Raw genomic sequence first — 24,136 nt, 5'->3', positions numbered from 1 at the left:
GGGGAGGCATGAGCTGTAAAAGAGCCACAGAGAGGGGCCATGAGGTCATAATTTGAAACTTACACTAGGTATTCTAGAGTTGATGATGAAGAGCAATAAAAAAGGCCTTATGTGTACTTAATGGTATTCTTTTGAGTAATCGTGTTGGAGGAGGCAATAGCTTTTTTAATTTCTGTTTAGGGGGCCTTTTGAAAAAAGTTTGGGAAACCCTGGTATACACATTATATTCTTTTTATTAGTTATTATATAATTAATTTAGTCTAAACTGTTTCATGAGTGAGTTATACAGATTATAAAGTTCAACTGTACTGTATGAAACTGTCGGGAACAGGTCTAATATGCACGAAGACATTTTTGCACGAAGGGACTCTTTTGCACAAACACAAAATTTCCATGAAAGATTAAAACTATTTATTTTATGACTATTTTAAGAAATGCTGACAATTATTTTTAAGATACAACGTTTAGTAAGTAAAAATTAAACAACACACACGTATAATAAAATTTATTTATTTAGTTCGAGTTAAGTAGTAAAGAGAAAGAACTATACAAGAAAAACAACGATAAATATTTTAGGTGGTACACAAAAAACTTTCAATATTACATTTTAATAAGAAATATTTTAATCGTAAACACTTATTTGTAAATCCCAACCGAAATAAAGAAATAAAATAGTAAACTTTTTAGTGCAACGCTGAAAAATTTACCGTATAATAAACAAAATGTTAAAAAACTTTTTTTAATGTGCTTCAAAAAAAAGTTTGCAAATCTCTTTTTAATCTTAAAATACAAGAGGATGGACTTTGTAATTAAAATATAAACAACTGCAATAAAGAGCGGATTCGTTAATGTTTAAAAATATAAACTATGAAACAAGTTTTCTTTCAACACTTTTTATTGAATATTGTTGTTAAAATTACTAAGACTTGCAATATAATTTTTTTTTAGTTTATATTCATCGTATCTAATACAAAAATAAAATATTTCTGTAAGGAACTAAAACATTCAACATAACTTAAAATTGCAATTTTTAGATATAACGCAAAAACAATACTGCAGTTTAAACGTTATCCCAAATTGATACATGAAATTAATAGTTACCTCAGCAATTAATTAACAAAAGTTTAATCAACTTATAATAAAAAGGACACGCCTTAATTATTTATTTAAATTGTAAACACGATACCACTATTTAAAATAGTAATTTAAACAATGTCTTTTAATTAAAAAATAATAATAATTAACAAAAAAACACATTATTGAATGAATATTCTCGGAAAGAGAGTCAACTCAAACGCAAACTTAGTCAACTCTAGTAAAACTATTTCACAAAAATATCTTTGGTGAAAAACGTGTATATGGACGGTTGTTAGCCTCACATAAATTGTTCGGATCTAAGAGCAGCAAACTTCACGAACTACCCAAAACATTGAAGTGTTCAAGAAAGCGATGCCCTACCAATTGTGTATGACGTAATAACAGATAACTAGGTGGTTTTTAACTACTGTTAAGATTGTCAAACAAATGTTGTGCAAAAGTTACGAATAAAATCAGACGAAATTGATGTTTTGAACTAAATGAATCTCTATAAATGTTTAACAAGTTTTTACCATCAGTTGTAGCTTAAGATATTTTATACAAACTAAAAAAATTTTATCTCAAATAAGTTCAATTACTCAAGCTGCCTAACCGAAATAATCTATGACACATCAAAAACTTTTAAACCAAATTAATATTAAATCGCCTTCAAGTTACAATAATATTAATAAGTTTTAAAGCCCATATATTATGACACCGAATGTCGAAGATTAAATGGACAGATGATGTCTGCTGTGATGTTTAGTAGGGTTGGTACCGTGTGTTGCGAAGTATTGTAGCAGCCTGTGTCATTAAATTTGTGTTATACAAAAACATTATATTATTTTTTTTTAATTTGAGACTTATAAAAGTTATTATAACGGTTAATAATTTTAGTAACTCAAATAGTATTTAAAAATAGACTTGAACAATTTTAAATAACTTTAACAAATAATTCTTTTAATTTAAAAATAAAAACTGCATTTGAAACTTTGTAAAAAATTAATCCAAAAAAAGTTTTAAAAACTAAAGCTAGTACACTGATTTAAAAGTTAATACACAATAATCCACAACAATCAAACTGAATACTTTTGTTTATCAAACAATTATCTACTGGTTTCACAACTATTTCGTTGCCTGCAATGAGCACAAGTGACAAAAACAAATATAAGTGTAGTTTCAATCAGAAATTTAAGTTTTTTATTAAAGTCTTTCTACCACGTTTTAGTATTTACACTCCAAACAAATAAGACAAACTGCTAAGTATTGAAAAAAAATAATTTTTACACGATAATAAAGTACTCAAAAAGCCATAAAACTTATGAGCGGTCTATTGAATACCACAGTTATTCGTTGGTTAATAACAAAGTTCAAGCCTAACAAAATATTGCCTTCAAGTTATCAATATAATTTTTTACGTAACAATATTCTTCGTGGCGAAAATAAAAAAAATGTAAAATTATAGACTTAAGAAAATTATTTTCAATTTAGTACGAAATTTAAAATATTGTGAAAATATATAAGTTATAGCAACGATTAAAAAAAAAATTCTACCAAAATTTTAACTACTTTAAAGGGAGAACTCACATTAATAAGATATTGTTAATTGTACGGAGAAAATAATAAAATGAAAGTAAAATATTTCATCGCATGCTGGCAAGCAAAAAGTGTAAAAAGCGAATGAAGGAGATTATGGCGAGATACAAGTTGGTTTTATTCTCAAGATATTGATCTACATGTTTTCACTACTTATGTTAATATTAAGAATTTAAATTGTAATAATATATTTCCACTATTATTAAGTTTTAATTTAAAAATATTAAACACTTTGTACTTTAACCTACTAATTCACAAAACTTTTTAACTGTAGGACATAAGAACAAACATTAAATTAGTATCAGTTCAAAAAGAATCTTAAAGAAACTTAAAAATAAAAAATTTGAAATTTTATTACTGGAATTGATACTATCAATTTCTCTACAGGTTGCATAATATTTTTAGGATTAAAAATTATTTTTGTACAAATAAAAACAAAAAACATTTTTTATCTGGATTACGAGTAAAACAGTAAATAAGTGTGGAACAGACTAAAATTTGTTATATAACAGAGATTTTGAATATTTTGTTTTGTACTCTATAGTTTTGTACCTCTATAAGTATTACCCTTGTCAAAATACACAAAACTATGTTATCATTTTTTTAATTTAAATTCAAATATTTGTATTTGTAGACTTCTTTAGGTATAAGTCATTTAAAATAGGAAACTTACATTGTAATGATTATTAGTAACTATGCATATACTTGTTTACCATCTTTACAACTTAGCCAAAAATAGTCGATTATAATGTCTAAAAACTTCATTGGATTTTGTTTAAAAAATATTAATACGTGCATTATAGTAAATATAGTTAGTATATTATGCTATAGTAACAAAAGTAAATGTAGTTCAGACTATTTTATTGTATTAATGAGTTACACTCAAGCAAACAAATATATGTAGTAAAACGGTCATTTACTAAACAAAAACACAGATAAAAGCTTTTACTGACTGCTACACAATCATTCGTAAGTTTTTCGAAACAAAAATGTATAGCTGTTTGAAATTAAAAGAAGAAAGCGCTTTCTTTTTCCGTTGGTTTTAATTTTTTGTTTTTATCCCACCATGCCAGCATGCGAGTAACAAATAAAAATACAAAAATAAAAAACACAGAGTCGTTCAGCTTTTGTTGAGTTAAAAACAAAAGTCGTATAAAAATATTAAAGCTCAGAGCATTGAAAAAATGCACAACTGACAAGCACAGTCGTTTTGAACCAGAATGTAGGTTTTTGTTGATAAAATGCAGCCAAATAAACACGAACGAATCACAAATTCAACGTTTTCTTTTTCACAAGACTTTTTGCACCAACAACACTTTTTAGTGTGAGTGAATGTGTGTTTTGTTTAAATAAGATGTTAGTTTAATGACCTACTTGTGATACGTGAAAATATACAGATAAGTATTGGAAAAGTGTAAAAACTTAAGAAAAAAAAATTAATATAACTTTAAAAAATAATCTCTTTTTTTAATCCTAATGCAGCTGAAACCACATCTTTTATATTTTATGTGAATGAGTGATGAAAAGCTGGTATATGGTGTTGTTGGTACACATACCTCACTTAAACTAACCGATTTTTTAGGAAGGAGATGTTAGACTGCTGCAGGAGACAAAGTGATAGCTGACTGTTTTAACAAAGAAAAGAAATACAAAAGAGAAAATATTTATATACAAAAGAATAAGATAAAACATAAGTAAGCTATTAAATTAATTTAATTAAAAAAGAAGTCATTTAGAATATACAATAAATTTTTTACTACAAAAACCGAAACCAAACTATTTACATGTGTTGACTGAATATGCTGAAGTTTAAATTTTGAACACTTAAAAAACTCACAAAACTTCAAGTTAAAGAACGTTAATAGTACTTTAAGTCTTCTAATAGTAAATATTTTAATATTGAAGTAATCCAAAAACTAGTGGCTTAATAGTTTAAAAATTATATGTACCTTAAAAAGTATTACTATAAACTCGTAGTCTTTTAAATAAAACTATATTGTTTGTAACATGTAGCGCTTTTAGTTTTATTAAAGTTGTATATTAAATCTTATACTAATCTAATATATCATTGTTTGTAAAAAACTGCTTATCAGGTCTAATAAAACCTTTACTAACAAAAGTACTTGAATTAAGGCGTGAAAAGTAACAAAACAACAACAACAAAATCATGCAACTTACTGGGGTAGTAGGAGTCAGAGTTCCCTGCTGATACGCATCAAATAACTGGGCGCCAGCCGTGGCAGCATACACAGTCGGTTGCTGGGCAGCAGCAGCCATGCTGGCGTTCGATACAGCCACGGCACCGCCGACACCAGCCTGGTATGCGAGAGCAGCCTGCACTTGCTGACCTGCCGTGTTGGTGCCTGCGGGAATTTGGGCCGCTTGTATGTACCTTGCTTGCGGCTGGCCTGCTGCCGTAGCCGCGTATTGCGGGATGGCGTATTGAGTTGCGAACTGCGTTGCTTGCATCGCTCCCGCAGGCTGTGGTGGTAGTTCATGTCAGTTAATCAAACTACATTGTTATCAGTTAAAGTTTTTCTTTTCTTTAAAATTAAATCAAGTTTTTTTTCTTAAATAAACAATTTTTTGATTAACAGATTGAAATTAAACTGACCCAAACAACTTGACCGGTGGTTTGCTGCAGCAACTGCGAAACATCGTAACCAGGATGAACTGCAGCAGTGTAAGCAGAATGAGGTGCGGCTTGGGTGGCATACAAGCAACCTGTTGTGGGGTCCAACACCATTTGCTGGGTCCTGCAACAACAGTTTGTTTAACAAAAGTTCAACTAATAGTTAAAAAACTAAAATACTGGTTTAATCAAAACTTTACACTAATATCACATATAAGCAAGTAACTAACTGAAGTATTTGTTGCCCGTGAGGTGTTTGTATGGCAACGGCTTGTGGGGCGGCGTGGTGTATGACGCCTGGTGGAGGCCTGATGAACACGCTTCCGGGTCTCCTGTGAGCTTGAGCAGCCGTAGCTAACCTGGGAACAGCCGCCGCCCTGATGGCTGTCGCTTGACCGGTCAGATGGTTCAACTGCAACGGAGTGCCTGAAAAATACACGTATATCTCAGCTAAAGCAAAACAAATAAGTCCTAAAACGTTATTATCTTTGTATTTCTAAATGCGTTATAACCAGTATGATTCCAATATTTGGTAAAAAATTAAGTTGAAGAGATAAATTTTAGTTAAGCTGAAACTTATCGCGTGTGTAACATAACGATTTTAAAGAACTAATGTTATTCAAAGTGCATTACTTAGTAAATGAAGCATGTTAGCGGAAAATTACACAGAGCAGAATGTTACAAATTCATTACATAGCTATGGTATTGATCATGAAAAATAATAATATGCTGAAGTTTTACTTAAAAATAAACATCCTTCAATTGTATGTTTTTTGAAAGCTTAAAAAACTATTTTTATTCAAATTAATTGGGATTTTCAATATTCTTATCCATATCATACAACCATTTTTATAGAATATTACCTAGAATACTAAACAAAAGTTTGTTCATAACAATTTTATTTAATACATTTCACTTCGATTTCTATTAAAATTACATGAACAAAACTAATTTTTAACAAAAACATGCATATAAACATTTTCAATTAGATATTATTAACATTTTTTATTTTACTAAATATGTGCTGATTAACTTAAAGTCAAAAGCTTACTGTAACTTTTTTTTTTTTGGGATTATAAATATTTAAGTTTATATTTACCTAAACTTAAAATTAATGCGTTAATTTCAAATATTTAAACAGTTTATCCATACTAGTTATACAAGAAACCTAAAAAAAAACATTAAATACAAGTTTTCTTAAATATTGTTTTACTTCAATACTTTTTGACTTAAATCAAAATTCAAAGTTCTCAACTCAAAGTTTAAGCATATATATTTAGGGGATTTTTATACTAGAACTTTTTGTAAAACAATGTTTCACCCAAAAGGTTTTGTTAGTTTCAAAACAGTTCTGAAAAAATAGATTCGAAACAAATTCTATATCAACATCCTCCATTAATTTTAACTGCATTTTTCAGAATAAGCTAGTAATTAACAAAATTGTGAATAACAACAAATTCTAAAACAAAAATTTTGTACATAAGTGTATTATGAAAAGTTAACAATTATTTACTGGCCAAAGCAAATTTTACTTTTCAATAGGGCAGCTAAAACTAAATAGTGACACAAAATACAAGCAAGAAGCAAATTATTTAGTACGTACCGATTTGGTCGTAGGCCACCATTGCTGTGGGCATTTTCATACCTGCGTCAAAATGGATGTTGAAGAATGCAATGAAAAAAACTACTTTTGTTAATCAAATTAAAAAGTTTTCCATTAAAATCTTTAGGTCAATTTTTTTCAACTATAACATGCCAATACAACTCAAATTTAAAAATCTAAAGAACTTCAGTTATTTTTAAATGTAACTGAACTGTTAACTAGTTGGTTTATTTTCTTTTTTGTTGCAATAAACACAATCATTATAAAACTGCTGAGTTTGTGGTTTTTAACAGTCTATCTGTACTTTTTTTATAAAAGATTTGTAATTTATTGAAAATTCATGCTAATTAAAAAATTAATACTAAAATTAATAAAAAAATGTTTTACTTAAACTGAAGACAACACCAAAATTGCATTAAAAAACATTTGTAAATTTATTAAAAAATGAATTTAGTATGTAGACAACTTGTATCGTGTTAATTTGATAAAATAATAGCAACATGCAAGATAACAGCACTAAACATTTCACTCACCAGCTATAATATGTTGGGGAGGTTTTTTCGTTTGAACTCTGGCAGTGGCATCATTGACCTATAAAATATTATTTTTAATTTTCATTTATTGTTGGAACTACTGTGCTGAAATCGAACAGTTTAATGACATAATTTATACAACTACTTATTTTGTATTATGTGAGATTTTTTGCTAGTTTATTCTCATAATTATTTTACTTGATAACCTTTATATGTTCTCACTCTTCGGTACAAGTATGATTTTTTTTAAATGTTGTTTATTTAAGGTAGTATTTTCCTTAATGGAAAATTTTGATCTTTATTGAGTAAAACGCTTAAAATAAGAAAAAGTCGGTTACTGAAAAGTCGTGATTAAAAAACTCTGTAATTATTTTTAAACGAAATTCCTTTTAATTTGCCTCAAGACTAGCAACATCCTCCCGCACAGACTTCAGCCTAAAACTTTCGAAATGTAAAGTAATTAAATTTGACATTGTACTGAAGCTGAAAAGAATTATCTCTTAAATTTGGTTAAAATGCAAAAACTATGTTTAATTAACAAATGACTTGGTGTGAAAACTTAAGTTTCTATACTGTCAGCTACTCTACGTCGTATTAACACAACAAAGCGAAACATTGAATTCACAATGCAATTAATGTTGCAGATTAGAAACATCAGCATCATGCTTATAAATACTTGCTTTGATCCAACTGAAATTTAATTCAAGATTTTAGTTTATTTTCAAACTAATGATATTAAATGAACACGAATGACTGAAATAAAGATGGAATTTGACTTACAAAGTCAATCGACATAATTTTAAATTAAATTAACATGTTTTTTTTTTAAACTTTCTTTTATTATATAAACTTAATTTGTTGAATTTAATTATTTATAAAATTAAATTAGATTTTTAAAAAGAAACCAACTTAAAAATATATGCAATTATATGGACTTTTTAAAACATTTATTCATAACTATAATATTATCTTATTATATATTACCGATTTTAAAAAACATGTGATTATATATGACTTTATCAAATAAAAACTAAACAAAATATTTGTATAATAGATAATAAAATACAGCAGAATACTGTTGAGTTTTGAACAATATGACAAATTTTTAAAATTCAATACCTGTGCTTGCTTCTTTAAGTTTTATTTGAAGTTTAGTTTATATAAATAAATATAAAGGTTTTTTTAACAGCTCCCAAGTTACTAAAATAACTTAGTTTGCTTATAAAGTTTAGAAATTTTTAATAATTGACAAAAACATTTATAAATTATAATTAAAAGTATGCATACTGTTTTTAAACAAATCATATAACTAAAACGTAATATCACAAATTTTTATTGAAAACACACCATCATACCACGTTTAAGAGTGATATAAAACACGATTTTAATTGGTGTTTAACTGTTTTAATATAATTTAAGTACTAAAATCTCTTTACATAAAAAAATAGATTCCAACTACGTTACTTTTTTTTAAGTAAAATAAAAAATATAACTTTTCTCGTTTAATTAATGTGAGGTATATACAAGAAACGAAATTTCACCATTTCAAAAGCACAGAATCAAAGCATGTTTTGACAAAACGCATCATAGTTGAAATCGCAGTAATTAGCAGCCACAACGTCAGCTGCGGTTTAAAAGTAGAATTTATTCTCCAGGGCAATCATACGACACAACAGACAAGAAATAAAAGTTCAACGCTTTGTTACACAATGAATCTTCTGTTATTTACATATTTCAACTAGAATTTAAAAAAGGTCTTTGCTTTAGTGTTAAGCAAAATAAAGACGTTTATTTTATCAACTGATAAAATTAAATGTAGTTTCAATTTTTTGAATAAAATTGTAATTTAAATATAAACAAAACCATAAACAAACACTGACATGTATGTAATAAAATTTCAAGAAAACGTATGTATCACATCTTAAAGTTTCTACTTAAAGCCGATTAAAAGCAAAAAAACAATTTCGCTTGCACAGTGCACACTGAAGCAGAAGAAAAGTTAAAAATCTCGTGAATAATTCAGCAAAGAGCCACCCAACCGTCACCTAACCCCATCAATTCTCAAGAAAAAAGAGAACTTTCTTAACTGCACAAAGAGTAATGGCTCGCAAAAACAGGACGAAATAATGAATAATTGAAAATTTCGGTTTCATTCCACTGCTGCAGTAAGTTGACTTAAATCGGAAGGCACAAAGCTCATTTTGTTGTTTTTAATTTTTTTAATTGGATAAAAGGCAGAATGAAACATATCCGTCTTCCTTTTTAATAAGGAGATCAAAAAAGCTGCTTTTTCAAAATGAAACTACAAAAAAATCGCATGCTAAACGCTGCTGATTTGAACTGCAAACGGTTTGCGAGATACGCCGTACAATTCGCACAGTCGATAATAATCAGGTAACACAAAGTAAAAATTAGATTCATGCACAACACACGTCAAACAGATGCCGCCTTCCATGTGCGACCCTCACAAAAAGTAGCCACTCGAAAAAGGGAAATAAGCTAGAAAAACAAATTATTTGTTTTAACGAAAAGCTTCTTTTCTTTTTTAGCTAGAATTTGATTTTCTTTATAACAAATTGCACGATTTTTTTGAACTATTATGTCTAAGTTATTAGTAATAAGACAAACTAAAAACTCACGTTCTCTTAAAATTATTTTTACTACTTGAACTTTTAATTCTTTGCAAGGCATAAAACAATAAAACTTTGAAAAAAATCATGCATAGTAAAACTAAATAATTAACTTCTTAACTTCATATATCTATTGGTTAATTCTTTTATGTTTCCAAATCAGGAGGTATTTTGAACATAGTAGTTAAACTTACTTTAAAAAACCGTTGTTCTCAACTATACTGTTGTTCTTGTTTTTATTGGTTATAATCATATACTAAACAGAACTAAACAAAGTTGATGGTATAATCATTGTAACTTGTCAACAGTTTAACAAAAGCAGGCACAAAGTATAAGTATAAAAGAACAAATTAAAAAGCAACAAAACATAATTATTCACTCTTTGTGTGATAGCCACCAGCATGTAATTATTTTCTATAAACAACCGAACAACATACTTGAAAAAATTAGCTACAAAATGATTTTGGTTGAAATCTCTACAAGTCAACCAACGCAACTACGACAGAGTTGTACAAAATTAGTTTTAAAAACAAATGTGTAAAAAATAATTAGTCCGTACTCAATTCTCATTCCGTAGCAGTGGTTGGGTCAAAACAATTTTGGTAGCATTTTTTTTCATTTGCATTGCCTATTAAGATCAAGATGTCATGCTTGAATAACCATGGGCAAGGCAAGCAGACCACTCACCTAGAAAGGGGGGGAACCTCTTGATATTTTCAACTGCTACACCTCACAAGTGACTGCGATTTTCATGAATTTTATTGCCTACACGTTGTTTAAGTTAGGCTTAAAATAAAGGGCTAAAAACAAACGTTTCGCTGATAGAAAAAAAATTTAAACATAAAATGTCGTACTTCAATCTTACGGCCTTCAACTTTGGTTCCGTGAAGAGCATTTTTCGCCTTTTCCGCATCTTCTGCTCTTTTGAATGTGATAAAACCGAAACCCTGCACATCAATTAAAATTTATAGTTAAAATCTGATTAGAAAAAAAAAACTAGTTTAGCTTTTATAGGTTATCGATCAACAATAAGTAAAATATTTTTAAGATGTTTAATTTTTTGCAACTATAAATAATTAATTACTATACTAGATGCTAGGAGCTAGGTACTTAATCTCAAAGCAAAATTTAGACTCACCTTTGAACCACGATCGTTGAATATGATTTCACATTCTAGAATTTCTCCAAATTTCTAAAAAAAATGTTTTCAAGATTTTTATAACTATTTTAAACAAAAAACTCTACGTTTAATTGTGATCTATACGTTTTGAACAAGTTATTAGAGATACCTATAGTTTAAAAAATGTTAAAATAACAATATCCTGAGCTCATTATCAGAAAAACTGTCATTCAATGACAACTTACATAGAAAATAACAGCTTAATTACATGGTTATACCGCTGAGGAAAGATTTTGCTTAACTACAAGGTAGGCTCATGCATGTTATACTTATTGTCAACAAAATTTTCAAAACCAGCTAAAGTTTTATAAAAAACGTGTTAACATAATTGTCTAGTAACTTCAACGACCTAGACCCCATTTAGAAACCTTTAGTTAAGTGTTTTACTGTCATAAAGTAACATAACTATGAAAATTTTGAAACAAAAACTAACTCCAAACATTTCTCGGAGGTTGCCTTCGCGATACCTGAATGGTATGTTACTGACGTGAAGACGCTTTTCCTCAATTTGATTGGTGCTTTGCTGCTGAGATGTGGCCAACTGTTGGTCTGCAGTCGAAACGTTTGGTACTGCACTAGCTGCGTTGTTCTGTTTGACATTTTAAAGGATTTTCAGAAAAGAGCTGGTTCAAAATGAATTAATTGTTAGTACTTGTATTAAAGTATAAAAAATAACTTAAAGTTGAATGGATATCTTGAAGGAGTAACGAACAAATAAATTTATTCAGTTTTGCAATTATTACGACTTTTCGTGCATTTATGATACTTATTAAATATAAAAACTACAATTGCGTTCCACAGCACTAAATTAAAAGATTTAAATCATCCTTAGTTTTTAATACAAAACTAAAACATTAATAGTTAAAGATAAATTATTTGCTTTCTAGTAGACTATAGTAAATACTTAGTTACTAAAATAAATTTTTATATTGTAACTAATTAAGTTTTGTTTTATCTTGAAATATTTCAAAGCTTGTTAACGACATAAAAACTTCAATTTAAAAAGACACTGAAAATACGTTCACTTTTGATAATAATTTAATTACTCATCTAATTTTATAAGCAGTTTAAAATAGCTCTGCACGCACACTACTTTGGTATATCTGATCGTTCAATTTCAAAAATACTAAACAACAAACTTGTGCTTCGCTGCTTCCTGGTTTCGGAATTTGAGGCGCAGGAGCAGGACCGGCAGGGGTCACCACTGAAGGTTGCAATTGCATGACTATGGGTTGTCCGCTGGGAACCACCCCGTTTCCGTTTATTGGCAGCGACATCGAAGTTGGCTGTATCAAGTGTGACATATGGTTTGGAAGCAAAAATACTTTAAACAATAATTGCTTAATTGCCTAACATAAATTCTATTCGCATATGATTTATCGTACTTATTTTATTTTCTTTTTAATAATTTTTATCGATAAATGCGGCAATTTAGCATGTCAGTTCAAAACACTTATTGTTTGCTAACAAACTTCTCGTAATTCAATACAAAAACGTCCAGGCGCGGTTGTTTTCTGTTTATGTTTGCATTTTAAACACGAGATAGGTGCTTTATGAAAAAACATAGCGAATCTTGTGACCTTTACACCATTGTGACAAGTTTTTTTTATTTAAACTTAAATGGATACAAAGCATGATTTAACATCATATATTTTTAAGCCGAGACAAATCATAGTTAAAACTTTTATTCTTTTTTCAATTTGAGTGTTTAACTTGTTATTAAACATCTTGAAATTTCAATAAAACCAATTAATTTCAGTTAGTTTCAAAATTAATACCTGATTTTGAGCAAGATAATCAGCGTGTGAAACTGGATGACCATTTTGTTGCTGGACAATAAAAGATTGGGGAGGGTTGGCGTAAATCTGCGCTGGAGGCATTATATCTTGCTTGACAACAGCTCCGTTGCCAGGGAACTGCTGGGAGACCTGGCTTGCAGCGGCTTGTTGAGCGTCTTGTATGGAATTTTGCATATTTGGCGGAGTAGTGACGGTGGAAGGTGTAGTTGCTGAGGGTGGTTCGTACCTTGTTCGATGTTCCTGTTTACATTCACAAGTTTCAAACATGCAAATTAAAAACTTCATGAGATTATAACATGCATTAATTTAATTTAGTAGATATTAAACAAAATTTTTGTCTTGGTTCTAACGTTTTTACTTTTATATTAGTCTATAAATCATATCAGTGAGTAAATTTTACTAACTTAACGGTTGTAAAACTTTACTAACAAAAAACATGCAAAAAACCACAATTTATTTTCATTCAATTGAAATTCCGTCTATTGAAGAATTACAAACTTCTAATCATCATAACTGGTATCTTAAAAAACTATTTAAGCGTGCACCACAACTATCTAATTAAATCTTTAGTAAGTTAAAGCCGATGTTTTGTTGTTTTTACTTCTATCGAATAAATATAAACTTATTCATTAAGTATTTATACATATAATATTATCTAAGTATTAATTTGTGCTGAAAAAGCTTTAAACTACTGTAAAACCTAACTGAAACCTATTCTAAAAATAAATATTTTTGCACCAAGTGAAAGGAGTCAGATAACACGTTATTTAACGGTATGATTAATAACAAAATAGATGTATTGATAAAGGTTTTAACTATTACCCAATCAGGGGGCAGCATTTGTGGCATAATGTGAGGCTGGTTTGGTGAATAAACTTGCATTTGATGCTGAATACCGGCTTGGGATGAAATCATTCAATTGGAAGGAAAAATAAATTTACTAATGGAAATATATTTGTCTAACAAACTGAAAGAAAACATAATTTTTTTGGGCTGTCTTATCCATTGAAAATTCAATTTTCTAGAAATTGCCTAATTTTAACAAATTTATAAATATTTTTAAACATTGTTTTAAGCTTTAAAATACTACAACAATACAACAAATAATACTGCAGAAAAAAGTAATTATTTGTTGAGGTAACAAATATTTAGTTACATGAAAAAATAAACAATAAAAGAATCATAAGTAAGACAACTAATAGGCACATATGTCCGTAGTTACAAACGAAAGTTTAATATTAGAAAGTGTCTAGTTACATATTTAAAAATAGAAGTTTTAAAAAACTAACTTTTTATTAACAAATACGGTTTTTGAAAGAAACTAATAACTTCTATAATGTAGACTCTAACTACCTCAAATAGTTATAAAAAATTACTGTACATTTACAATTATATAAGAATTAAACGTTAATTTTCTCTTATAAGTAGAATAAATCTTTTTCTGAAGTTATAAAACAAACTGCTTTGAATTTATTGAATACTATTACACTAAAATTTTATAAATTCTGACAAAAACTACTAAAATGAAACTCCTTGAGCAGCTAACAGCTTTATACTTCAGTGAAATGAACAAATGATGTAAGGGCAAAAAGAAAGGGAACAAAAATCATGAATAATTTAAAATGCAGTCCAGGTACTTTTTCCTAATAATACTCTCAAGTTTTCTAAAAAAAAATTAAAATTTTTTACGAGTAAAGATATAACATCAAATTGCCATAAAAGTAACAAAAATTATACAAACTTTTTCAATAACTAAATACATTTTAATAAACAAAAAGATGGTAAAAGAGGAATTCGTTTGAAAAAAAAGGCAAACCAATATGAAACCTAATTAATATTTCAACAAAATTCAACGGAAAAGACGAAAGAAGGAAAATAAGTTGGCAAGCAGCGGCAGCGAAGTAACAACATTTGATAGTGACGTTACAGCTCGATATTCTCGCTAATCAACGTCTCAACCAGCAGTAGACTAACTGTGACTGTCTATTTGATTGCTTACAGTCTCCACTTACGACGTGTCAGCTATAAATAGATTGCTGCTGACATTTTCCATAAGTAATCATAGTAAATGCTTGAAATTAGCTGTTTTTCTATTAATTCAAATAAAGAGTATTTGTTTATGTTAAACTAAGTTATTTTTTGTTTTTATGGTGGCTGGTTTTTAAACATAATTTATTCAAAATTTAGGCAGAGATTATCTTAGATTTAAAAAGCAGCTAAATGTTTTAACTTACTTTAAAACAAATAAGCACTACACATGTTGTAAAACAGTAATCTCAAAGAAAAAAAATCTGACATTCACTTTGCAAACAACAATCACAATGCAAAGCAGACACAAATAGATGCCAACATAACTAATTGAAGATTGTGTGACAGGAAAAAGGCAGTATAAGCTCGCTTTTTTGCATAAGGAAAACTGACGAGTTGAGCTAGGAGCAAAGAATTCAGTTGATGCGAGGAACGGCTGCTATTAAAAGCGATTCTAACCGTCAGTTTCAGACTGTTTATAAAATATTGTTATGCAGGAAACCGCAATCTACTGTGCTAAAAAACAACAAACTGTAGGACTTACATATTAAAAACAAAAAGAAACGACATCAAGCTCGGCCCAGCTAGAAAATCGATCAACGTCTTTTTTTAAATAATAAATCAATTGGTAAATTAGCTTAGCCAGCTACCTTTAGATGACATCACCCTAAAAGACCGGTTTTCAAAACTAAGCGCAAGTAATAGACTATTAACAATTGCTTTAAATAAGCGCAATAAAAAGCATTCAACAATTTTGTTATTTTCGTTTACTCGCACCTTGCTATAAAATTAAACTTGTATAAATATTTCAAGTAGGAGCAATTATTAGTCAAGTTTATTTCATAGAAAAGGTGCAATGTAAATTTGAATATATCCAATGTTTAAACATAAAAATATATTCAAACTTTTTCATTCTCTAAAAAAATAATTATTTAAGTTTAAAAAACAAAAAACTTATTAGTCTGTTTGTGTAGCAAGACTAAAATACTTTACTTAAAACAAACAGTTTAAAAATCAATTGCATAAATAAAACAAACGCACTCTTTTTGAACTAAAAGCATACCGGAAACAGTATTTAAATAGCGCTATTTGAAAGTATGTAATTAACTAACCTGCAATTTACACTACCTAGAAAAATTTTTTTAATTAAGCAAAAGCACATCAACTTGTGCTTGAGCCATAAGTTAATCAATTTTAAGTCAATTTGACAGCTCGTATTTTTTTCTTTCTTTGTCTTATTTCTTTTAATGTTATGGTTTAAAACGTGAGTTTTCATAAACATTCCAGCAATGCTTATGGTTCATTGCCCTTCGCCCACAAAAAAAAAAAGATATTTTATTGAATAATACTTTTTTCTTAAGATATTTGTTAGTTTAGCATAGTGCCAACTCATATCACAGTGGCTTTGAAGCCAAAAAGCTACAAATAGCCAATAGGCAATTATTAAGATCACACCTTAAACTTAAGAAAGTGCAAATATTTAATCAAACGTAAACAAAGGCAGAAAGCTCGAAACTTTTACCAACTTATTTGTTTAGTTAGTCCAAAACAAAACTTATCCTTTATTAATGGAACAAGAGATAAAACTTCTTATAGAACGTTTAGAGTAGTTTCTATTTTATTTTAAAAGTTGAATTTAAATAATCAGAAATAGCACTACCAATACACTTTATCTTAATCAATACACTTAGTGAATTACACATTAAATTTAAATTAACTTGTTTTTAAATATTTACAAAAGAGTATTTTTATTTTCTTGCTGATCAGATACCAATATTTTTTTTAACTCCACACTCTAACCCGTTATAAACGTGTATCAATCAAATGAAGCAAAAAATAGATATTTAAAAACGTTGAAATCAATTATTTATTAAGGTTATTCTGAAAACTAGCACCAATTTTATCCAGAAAAAAATTAATAATATTGGTAGAACTCAGTAACATGCCTTTAATAACTTTTATTCATATAGTTCCATGTTTAGTTTAAATTTAAATATACCACAATACATACTTTAACATCAATGTTTTCCTACACGTAATATTCTTTTTTTTTTAATGAGTTAGTAAAAATGTATATATCTATTACATCCTCCTAACTTGATACATAAGCCTCGTCAAGTTCAAGAAGTATTAATAAAAATTAATAAAATATACAGCTAAATTGTTTTTTGTCAAAAATGTTATTAAAGTAATAATTATCATACTAAATAGTACAGAACTTTATAGTAGGCAACTAAATTTTATAAAATTTTAATTTAACTAAATTTTTTGTGAGTTAGTTTTAGGCAGGGCATTTTGTCAACTTACTGATTAATTTCTAATTTAGACTAAGTGTTATAAAAAAAAATCTTAAAGTCTACTGCCATTTAAAATGTGTTTCCATGCATGCAACAACAACTAACTTTTTAAACAAAAACTTACTTTTAAATATAAGCTGTAAAAAACAACCAAAAAAAATATTTTAAACTTACACTCATAAACATCCATCATCTTTAGTTTCTGAATAGATAATAATTCACATTATAAAATTTAAAAATAGTTACATGATACTAATACTAGGAAACTATTTTTTCCTTTTAATAAGACGATATTAAAACAGCAAAATATTTAAACAAACATATAATTTCTCAAAATAAGACTAAATTTTAAAGATAATATATTGCTTTTGAACTTTTATATTTAAAACATTCATTATATTTTATTTATATTGATAGACTCTTTAAAATAATTAAAATAATGTGCTTTAAAAAATCGAGAATATTTATAAGTTTAGGACTTGTAAAACCAGTTTCTAAAACTGCAAATTGTAAAAACTTCAATAAAAACATGCAAACAAAAAATTTGTGTTAAATATTTTTTTACTAAAATAAAATTTATTGAGCAAGTAAGACTAACTCTACAATTCTTAGTCCTTTGTCACTTACAACATCAGTTATTATCAAAATACTATTCAGCTTATTGTAAATTAAAATTAAATAGGTTAATTACAGTTATATACTTAAAATCATCAACTCATTTTATCTTTTTTTTAAGTACACACAATAAATGTACAGTAGACTACCGCTTAAGTACGCACTTTTTTTGGTACGCACCCCGCCTTAAGTACGCACTTCTCCAGAAAGAAAAAAAAAATTCTAAATTTTTTTTATTCAAAAACTTTCATAATATCTGCAAAAGAAAGGCTAATTTTAATGTGACATAATATAAAACTAGTGAACTACAAAAACTAGTTACAAATTTTATAAAGTCAAAATAGACATATAAAAAGAAACAACAACAAAAAACTAAAGTTAAAAAAATATAATGAGCATCTTATCATTGTGCACTTATACTATAAATGTTTCTACTAATATAAACTTTCTTACAAGAACAGTCCTGAAACGTTTTTCTTTCAAAAAAAAACAAAATTTAACACTTTTTAGCTAATAGAAAACTGTAATAAATGTAATACACTTTCTTAATTTATTCTTTTATATATCATTGACTGACATTGACTTTCTATACTAATGTATGATTAATTATGTAGAAACTTTTTATAGAAAAAATAAATCGTTTAAAAATCATATAAAAAAATTTTGCAGATTAGAATTATGTATTAAATGTTATTTAAAATAAAAAGACTTGTTTATTTGGCTTAATTGTTTAGTGGCTAGTTGTAAGAAAGAAACCAAACAACTAAATTTCATATTAAACTATGTCGTCAAAAAGTACGCACTACCCGTGCTAAGTACGCACTTTTTGGTCGGGTTCAATTTGCGTACTTAAGCGGTAGTCTACTGTAGTTCTATTTTACTTCAGTTGTCTTAACAACATACTGATTTTTTTTCAGCATGCAATTATTTTTTATAATCTACTTATTCTAAAAAATGTTTCCAATGTAAAAAAAAAGTCATCAGAAATAAAAACTTTTTTAATAAAGGCGATTATCTATATAACCACACTTACAAACATAGAAAACATCTCAGCATGATTTTGGAACAAGTATGTATAAGATTTATAGTTTAATTAATAACACTTAATCCTAAAAAGTAATTAAACATGTTATTCTTTTTTTTAATAATTAAACTTATTCTACTTTATAAACCTTTAAATAGAAGGTTCGATAAAAATAATTCTTATATAAAAAACTTAAATTTATCATGTTCTAATAATAAAAGATTAAAACATAATACAACACCATGCATAAAACAATCCATAACAAAACTAGTTTACTTTTATTACCATAAAAACTAACATTAACATAATAAACAGTTATAACTACAAATAAAAAATTTTAAAAGTATTTACATTAATATTTTATTTTTAACTAAGAATTCATTTTTGAAGTTGTTTGTTTCATTGCTCAAAAATATCTAAAAACTTATGTGCCTGTTATTGATAAAAATAAATAACAATACACTGAATGACTTAATTCTTATATTTCAATTTTCACTATGTTATTGTCAACTAAATAGTTTTCAACAACTAAATAGAATATTTGTATTTCAAAAATAAAAAAGAACAAACTTTAGTCCACTCCTGTTTTACAAACTAAATAACTCTTACTATGATGTTAATGAAAAATAATGTCAATAACTTTGATATCAGATAGTTTTTCGATATAAACAAAGTTTTTATCTATGAATGCAAATATATAAGTTAAAATATGGCTTTTAATGTTTTCAACAATAGTTTAGAGATTGCCGCCCTTTAAGGTAAAAAGCCAGCCTGGATGACCAAAAATTAACCTGAGTTGGCTTAAGTTCATGATAAAATTTAAAAATAATAACCAATCTGAGCCAAAATCTTTAAAAAATGTTAATGTAGTTTTTGTACCTAAAAATACCAAAATGACACTAAAAAAAATTATAAAAACACAACTTTTAACACTAAAAAGATTTGAAGCCATAAGAAATAGCCTAAGATTTTTAAAAAATATCAAACAAGCCTAAGCTTTTCAAAAAAATTCAAACTAGCTTGAGTTGGCTTTTCTTAGCCTGAACCAGCCAAGTTTTCTAAAAACCTTAAACTAGCCTAAGTTATCCTGAGTCAGTGACAACCCTGAAATTATATTTTAATAACATGTCAATTTTTCAATATTTTTGATACATGGCAGAAGTTTGGATACTTAACTTCTCAAAAGCTGTGTACAGTAACAAAAGATATAAAAATTTTGTGCTAAATCTAATATTAAGGTATTTAAGTCCATACTACAGTTTTCTTAAAAGTTAAAGACTGTAAAAATAAAAGAACTATATTTAACAGACTTATAAATTTTGAGCTAAAATCTAAATGAGTCAAGCCTTTGCAAACTAAAAAAGTTGAACTTGAACAAAAAAATGTTTTTTAAACAATAAATCTTGTTTTATTTAAAAAACATTTATTATCATTATTATTTAGAATACACAATTAAAAAAATTAAAATTTAACTCCTAAATCAAAAAGTTATCTGTAAATTTCATGTTCATCGGGCCCTTAATAAAAAATCTTTTATACCTTGAAAAACTTTGTAAAAAATATGTTAATGTATAGAAAATAGTTTTAAAATATTATGTTCAACAGTTAAAATTTTAAAATTCTAGTCATGAACAGAAAAAAGTTTTACCCCTTTAAACTCTAATATCTTAAAGTTTACTGAACCTAATTCAAAGCTGTGTTGATATGTAACTTGACCAGAAAAACTACTAGTGAAGTTAATTTATTTTACATTTTGAAACATTACTAAGCTTCTTATAAACATTCTTAATCTTTTTTTTATTTGAAAATAACTAATTTTGAACAAAAACTGTTTTAAGTACAACAGCTAACACCATGCATATCCTAACCAAACTTTTTTACTATGTGTTACATGCACTTTTATTAATACTAAATCACAATAAATTGGAACTTTCAAAAAAAATTATATTTACAAGCCTAAAATTTATTCACCATCAATAGTTTATCTTATACAAAAAACCATATATTTTTAAGTATAATTTAATTTATTCAATTAGCCTTAAGTTTATTCACAAGCATATTAATACTATAATAAATTCAAATAACAATACAGTTCAAGTATTTTACAATAGAATAATACTTTCAACAAAAAAATATACAGGTAAAACTTTAACAGTTAGTCAACGATTGTCACCCATAACAAAAATAAAATTGAAGCTTTACATGGTTGAAAAATTAAACAATTGAGTGAAAATCAATGGTTTTACAAGCAGATAAAACACATAAAAGCTAACAATATCAAGCAGTTAACATACTTTGTAATATATGTTAATCACTTTTCTGATAACTCTTAAAATACTAAAAATTATTTATGCAAAGAAACCAAAAAACTTTACATTTAACCAAAACTAACTACCCAAAAGCTTATGCAAAATGTGCTTATATAACTCTAAAGCTATATTGTAGTTTAAGGTACAGGCAACCTCTGATTTTCATTTATTTACATTTTCACACACTAATTTGCAATAAATTAATATTTATTACATTGAAAGTCATAATTCTATTTATAAAACTAAAATTCAAATTAAAACTGTGTTAGTAAATTCATACAAGGCATTACAGCAAAAGACTAGTTCTTTTTTAGACTGTTGAGCCTTAAAACATAGACTAAAAACAATCCAGTGATACTGATTAGCCACAGCTAAAACAAATTTGAGCCATTCCCGAATTGATAGCTTTCTAAATGCTTGTAAGTCTGAAAAATAACTATTGCAAAACACAAAGCCAAATGGAAATGAAATTCATTGCATTCAATCAGTGATTTAAAAAGAAGTGATATAATATGTGACACAGACAATGGTAAACCCAAGGCAAGCAAAATTTTTGGCTAGATTTAATCCATTACCCAACCAACAACAAGGAAGTTGATGTTTTACCTCATTTTTTTCTAAGCTCCACTGCAACTTGGTTGAAATATTGTGTAATAAAAACTGTTGAAACAAATTAACGCATAATACATAGAAACAAGTAAGCAATGTTAATTTTCCACATTACAGCTAGTTTATTAAAAACGTTTGATAAAATCAAACTTCACAAAACAATATTTAAATTTGAAGAAGAAATTTCATTAAAGTAAGCAATCTGATATACGAAATACGTGTCAATATATGGAATTTATAGGAATGTAGGTATAAGAGTTAGGTTTTTCCTTAAAACTTCATTAGAGATTTACACTAAAAACTTTATTATAAAAAACCATCAAAAAACTAGACTTACTATATATAAGTTAGTAAACAGGGTTGCCACTCTTTTAAGTCAAAAAAAACTGTCCTGAGCGACCTTAAACTGTCCTGAATCATGATTTTTTTCATATTTTTAGAAATAAATTTTAAAAATTTTCAAAATCAATAAAACATAAAGAAAACTCTTCAAGTAAATTGGTTGTTAAGTAACAAAATGTTGAAACTAAATCAACTAAATCTCATTCAAAATTAAGAAAAACACTGGCCTGAGAATTTTAAAAATCTTAAAACTATCCAGTGATATTGATTAGCCACAGCTAAAACAAACTAATAAAAAAATTAACTGTGCTGAGTAATTCTGGTTAGAAAAAAAATAAAGTAGCTTGAGTCATCCGGAGATTTAAAAAAACTTCAAACTGTCTTGAGTTATCATGGGTGTCCTGAGTAGTTGGCAACCCTGAGTAAAGTATAAATAAATTACTAAAGTTTTAAATTACTGACTAACCTTGTTCGATTAGAAGGCAAATTGCAAAACTGAAAAACAGATTGATTGTTAATAAACAGTATTACTCTAACAACAAAAATAAATTAGATATCTTTTTAATAAGTAAGTAAAAAATACTTTTAAAATACAAGACGTTAAAACTAACAATAAAACAACTTGTCATAAAAGTGGCATAGATAAGTATTTTCGTTTAATAAGACTTTAATAAATCAATAAAAAGTGCTTAGACTTAATAAATTTTAATTTATATTGTTTTAATAATTGTTTTTCAAACTGTCAAAGAAAAGAAACTAATGTAGTTTCAATTGAAGAATTGATTAGGAGTAGAAAACAACAAAACTTACAAAAATTTATAAGAAACAATTGCTTATTTTATAATTAAAGAAAAATAAACAGTAAAAAAATGATGTACTAGTCATTCCATTTATACACACTTATAGTTCTAGAATATTAAAATATATCACTAAGAAACATTACCTAAATAATAAGCAGTATGTAAAATAAATTATGCTAATAAAAACATGTTAAATAATAAGTAATACTTTATTTTTATATTTATAAATAATTAATTAATGTTATTAGTCAAAAACTTGGAAATCTTTAACTTAAGCAAGGTTAATTTTAAAACGCTAAAACTGAATTAATATTTTTATTAAAAACTAAACTTATTATGTAAACTATAAAATAGATATACAGAAACAAAACACTTAATAAATGAAACCAACAAAATATAAAATTCTGTTTATTTTAAACAATACTTTAATAAGGATAAAACACATAATGGTTATAAAATGTATTCTATATTGTCTTAACTACTACAAATAGAAATATTAGCGAAGAAGAGGGGTTGATTGTGTTAAAAATCATAAGTTCTAGTATAAAAAAAAAACAAATACTTGCAATAATATAAACTAACACTTACTTGCTGATGAAGTAGAAAATGATAGCAAACTAAATAAAAACACTTTTAGGTCTGTGAATAACTTTATGTTGTAAATATAATAATTTTAAAAAATAAAGTATATTGATTGTTAAAATAAAAAATCTACAAATCAATATTATCATGTATGTAAATAGCAAAGAACTTAAATCTAAAAACTAACATTTCTATAAATATGAAAATGATTGAAATAATTTTTTTAATACACTATAAATTAGTACAGGGTTTGTGCCCAAATTTTTTTTTCATTTAGCCTGACTGGGACCAATTTATCCTGACATTTTTTCAAAGTAAGGAAAATCCCCTTAAGAAGTCATTTTAGATATCGGGGGGTCTTAATTAGTACTATTGTAGTCTCCGAATTCAACTAGCTTTATCTCAAAAATATTTAGAGCTTTAGAAATCTGCAAAAAGCAATTCATAGCTAGTTACATCTCAATAAAATAAGACTAAATT

At 27.1% G+C, this 24,136-nt stretch overlaps 1 protein-coding gene across 8 annotated transcripts; it reads right to left on the bottom strand.

Annotated features, from left to right (window-relative positions):
* Window positions 1-591: 591 nt before the first annotated feature.
* On the bottom strand, window positions 592-23,729 carry LOC145837866 (uncharacterized). Of its 8 annotated transcripts, XM_082945339.1 has the most exons (14): window positions 23,663-23,725; window positions 22,741-22,769; window positions 21,930-21,983; window positions 13,030-13,290; window positions 12,391-12,537; window positions 11,685-11,840; window positions 11,210-11,263; window positions 10,926-11,018; window positions 7,442-7,499; window positions 6,909-6,950; window positions 5,536-5,731; window positions 5,288-5,429; window positions 4,852-5,154; window positions 592-1,881 (listed from the first exon to the last, which is right to left on the bottom strand). In XM_082945339.1, exons 4-14 carry the CDS (start codon window positions 13,222-13,224, stop codon window positions 1,840-1,842), a joined length of 1,428 nt encoding a protein of 475 aa, XP_082801465.1. In that variant the 5' UTR covers window positions 13,225-13,290; window positions 21,930-21,983; window positions 22,741-22,769; window positions 23,663-23,725; the 3' UTR covers window positions 592-1,839. The 8 variants fall into 8 exon arrangements, with proteins under 8 accessions (XP_082801465.1, XP_082801466.1, XP_082801464.1 ...); XM_082945340.1 differs by lacking the exon at window positions 21,930-21,983 and having other exon boundaries at window positions 23,663-23,729; XM_082945338.1 differs by lacking the exons at window positions 22,741-22,769; window positions 23,663-23,725 and adding an exon at window positions 17,550-17,577.
* Between the last annotated feature and the right edge of the window lie 407 nt (window positions 23,730-24,136).

The sequence above is a fragment of the Thalia democratica genome, chromosome 6 (genome assembly GCF_965202585.1).
Source record: "Thalia democratica chromosome 6, ktThaDemo2.hap1.1, whole genome shotgun sequence".
Lineage (NCBI taxonomy): Eukaryota > Metazoa > Chordata > Thaliacea > Salpida > Salpidae > Thalia > Thalia democratica.
The sequence above is the reverse complement of the archived record's forward strand: the minus strand, read 5'-3'. Positions and strand labels throughout refer to the sequence as shown.

Coding starts and splice junctions, on each gene's coding strand:
- LOC145837866 (XM_082945335.1), bottom strand. CDS start 13,965: ATGATTTCATCCCAAGCCGGTATTCAGCATCAAATGCAAGTTTATTCA. Junction 7,500..10,925: donor TTGAAGGCCGTAAGATTGAA/GTACGACATTTT, acceptor AATATTTTATAG/GTCAATGATGCCACTGCCAG. Junction 5,732..6,908: donor GGTGGCCTACGACCAAATCG/GTACGTACTAAA, acceptor TGTATTTTTCAG/GCACTCCGTTGCAGTTGAAC.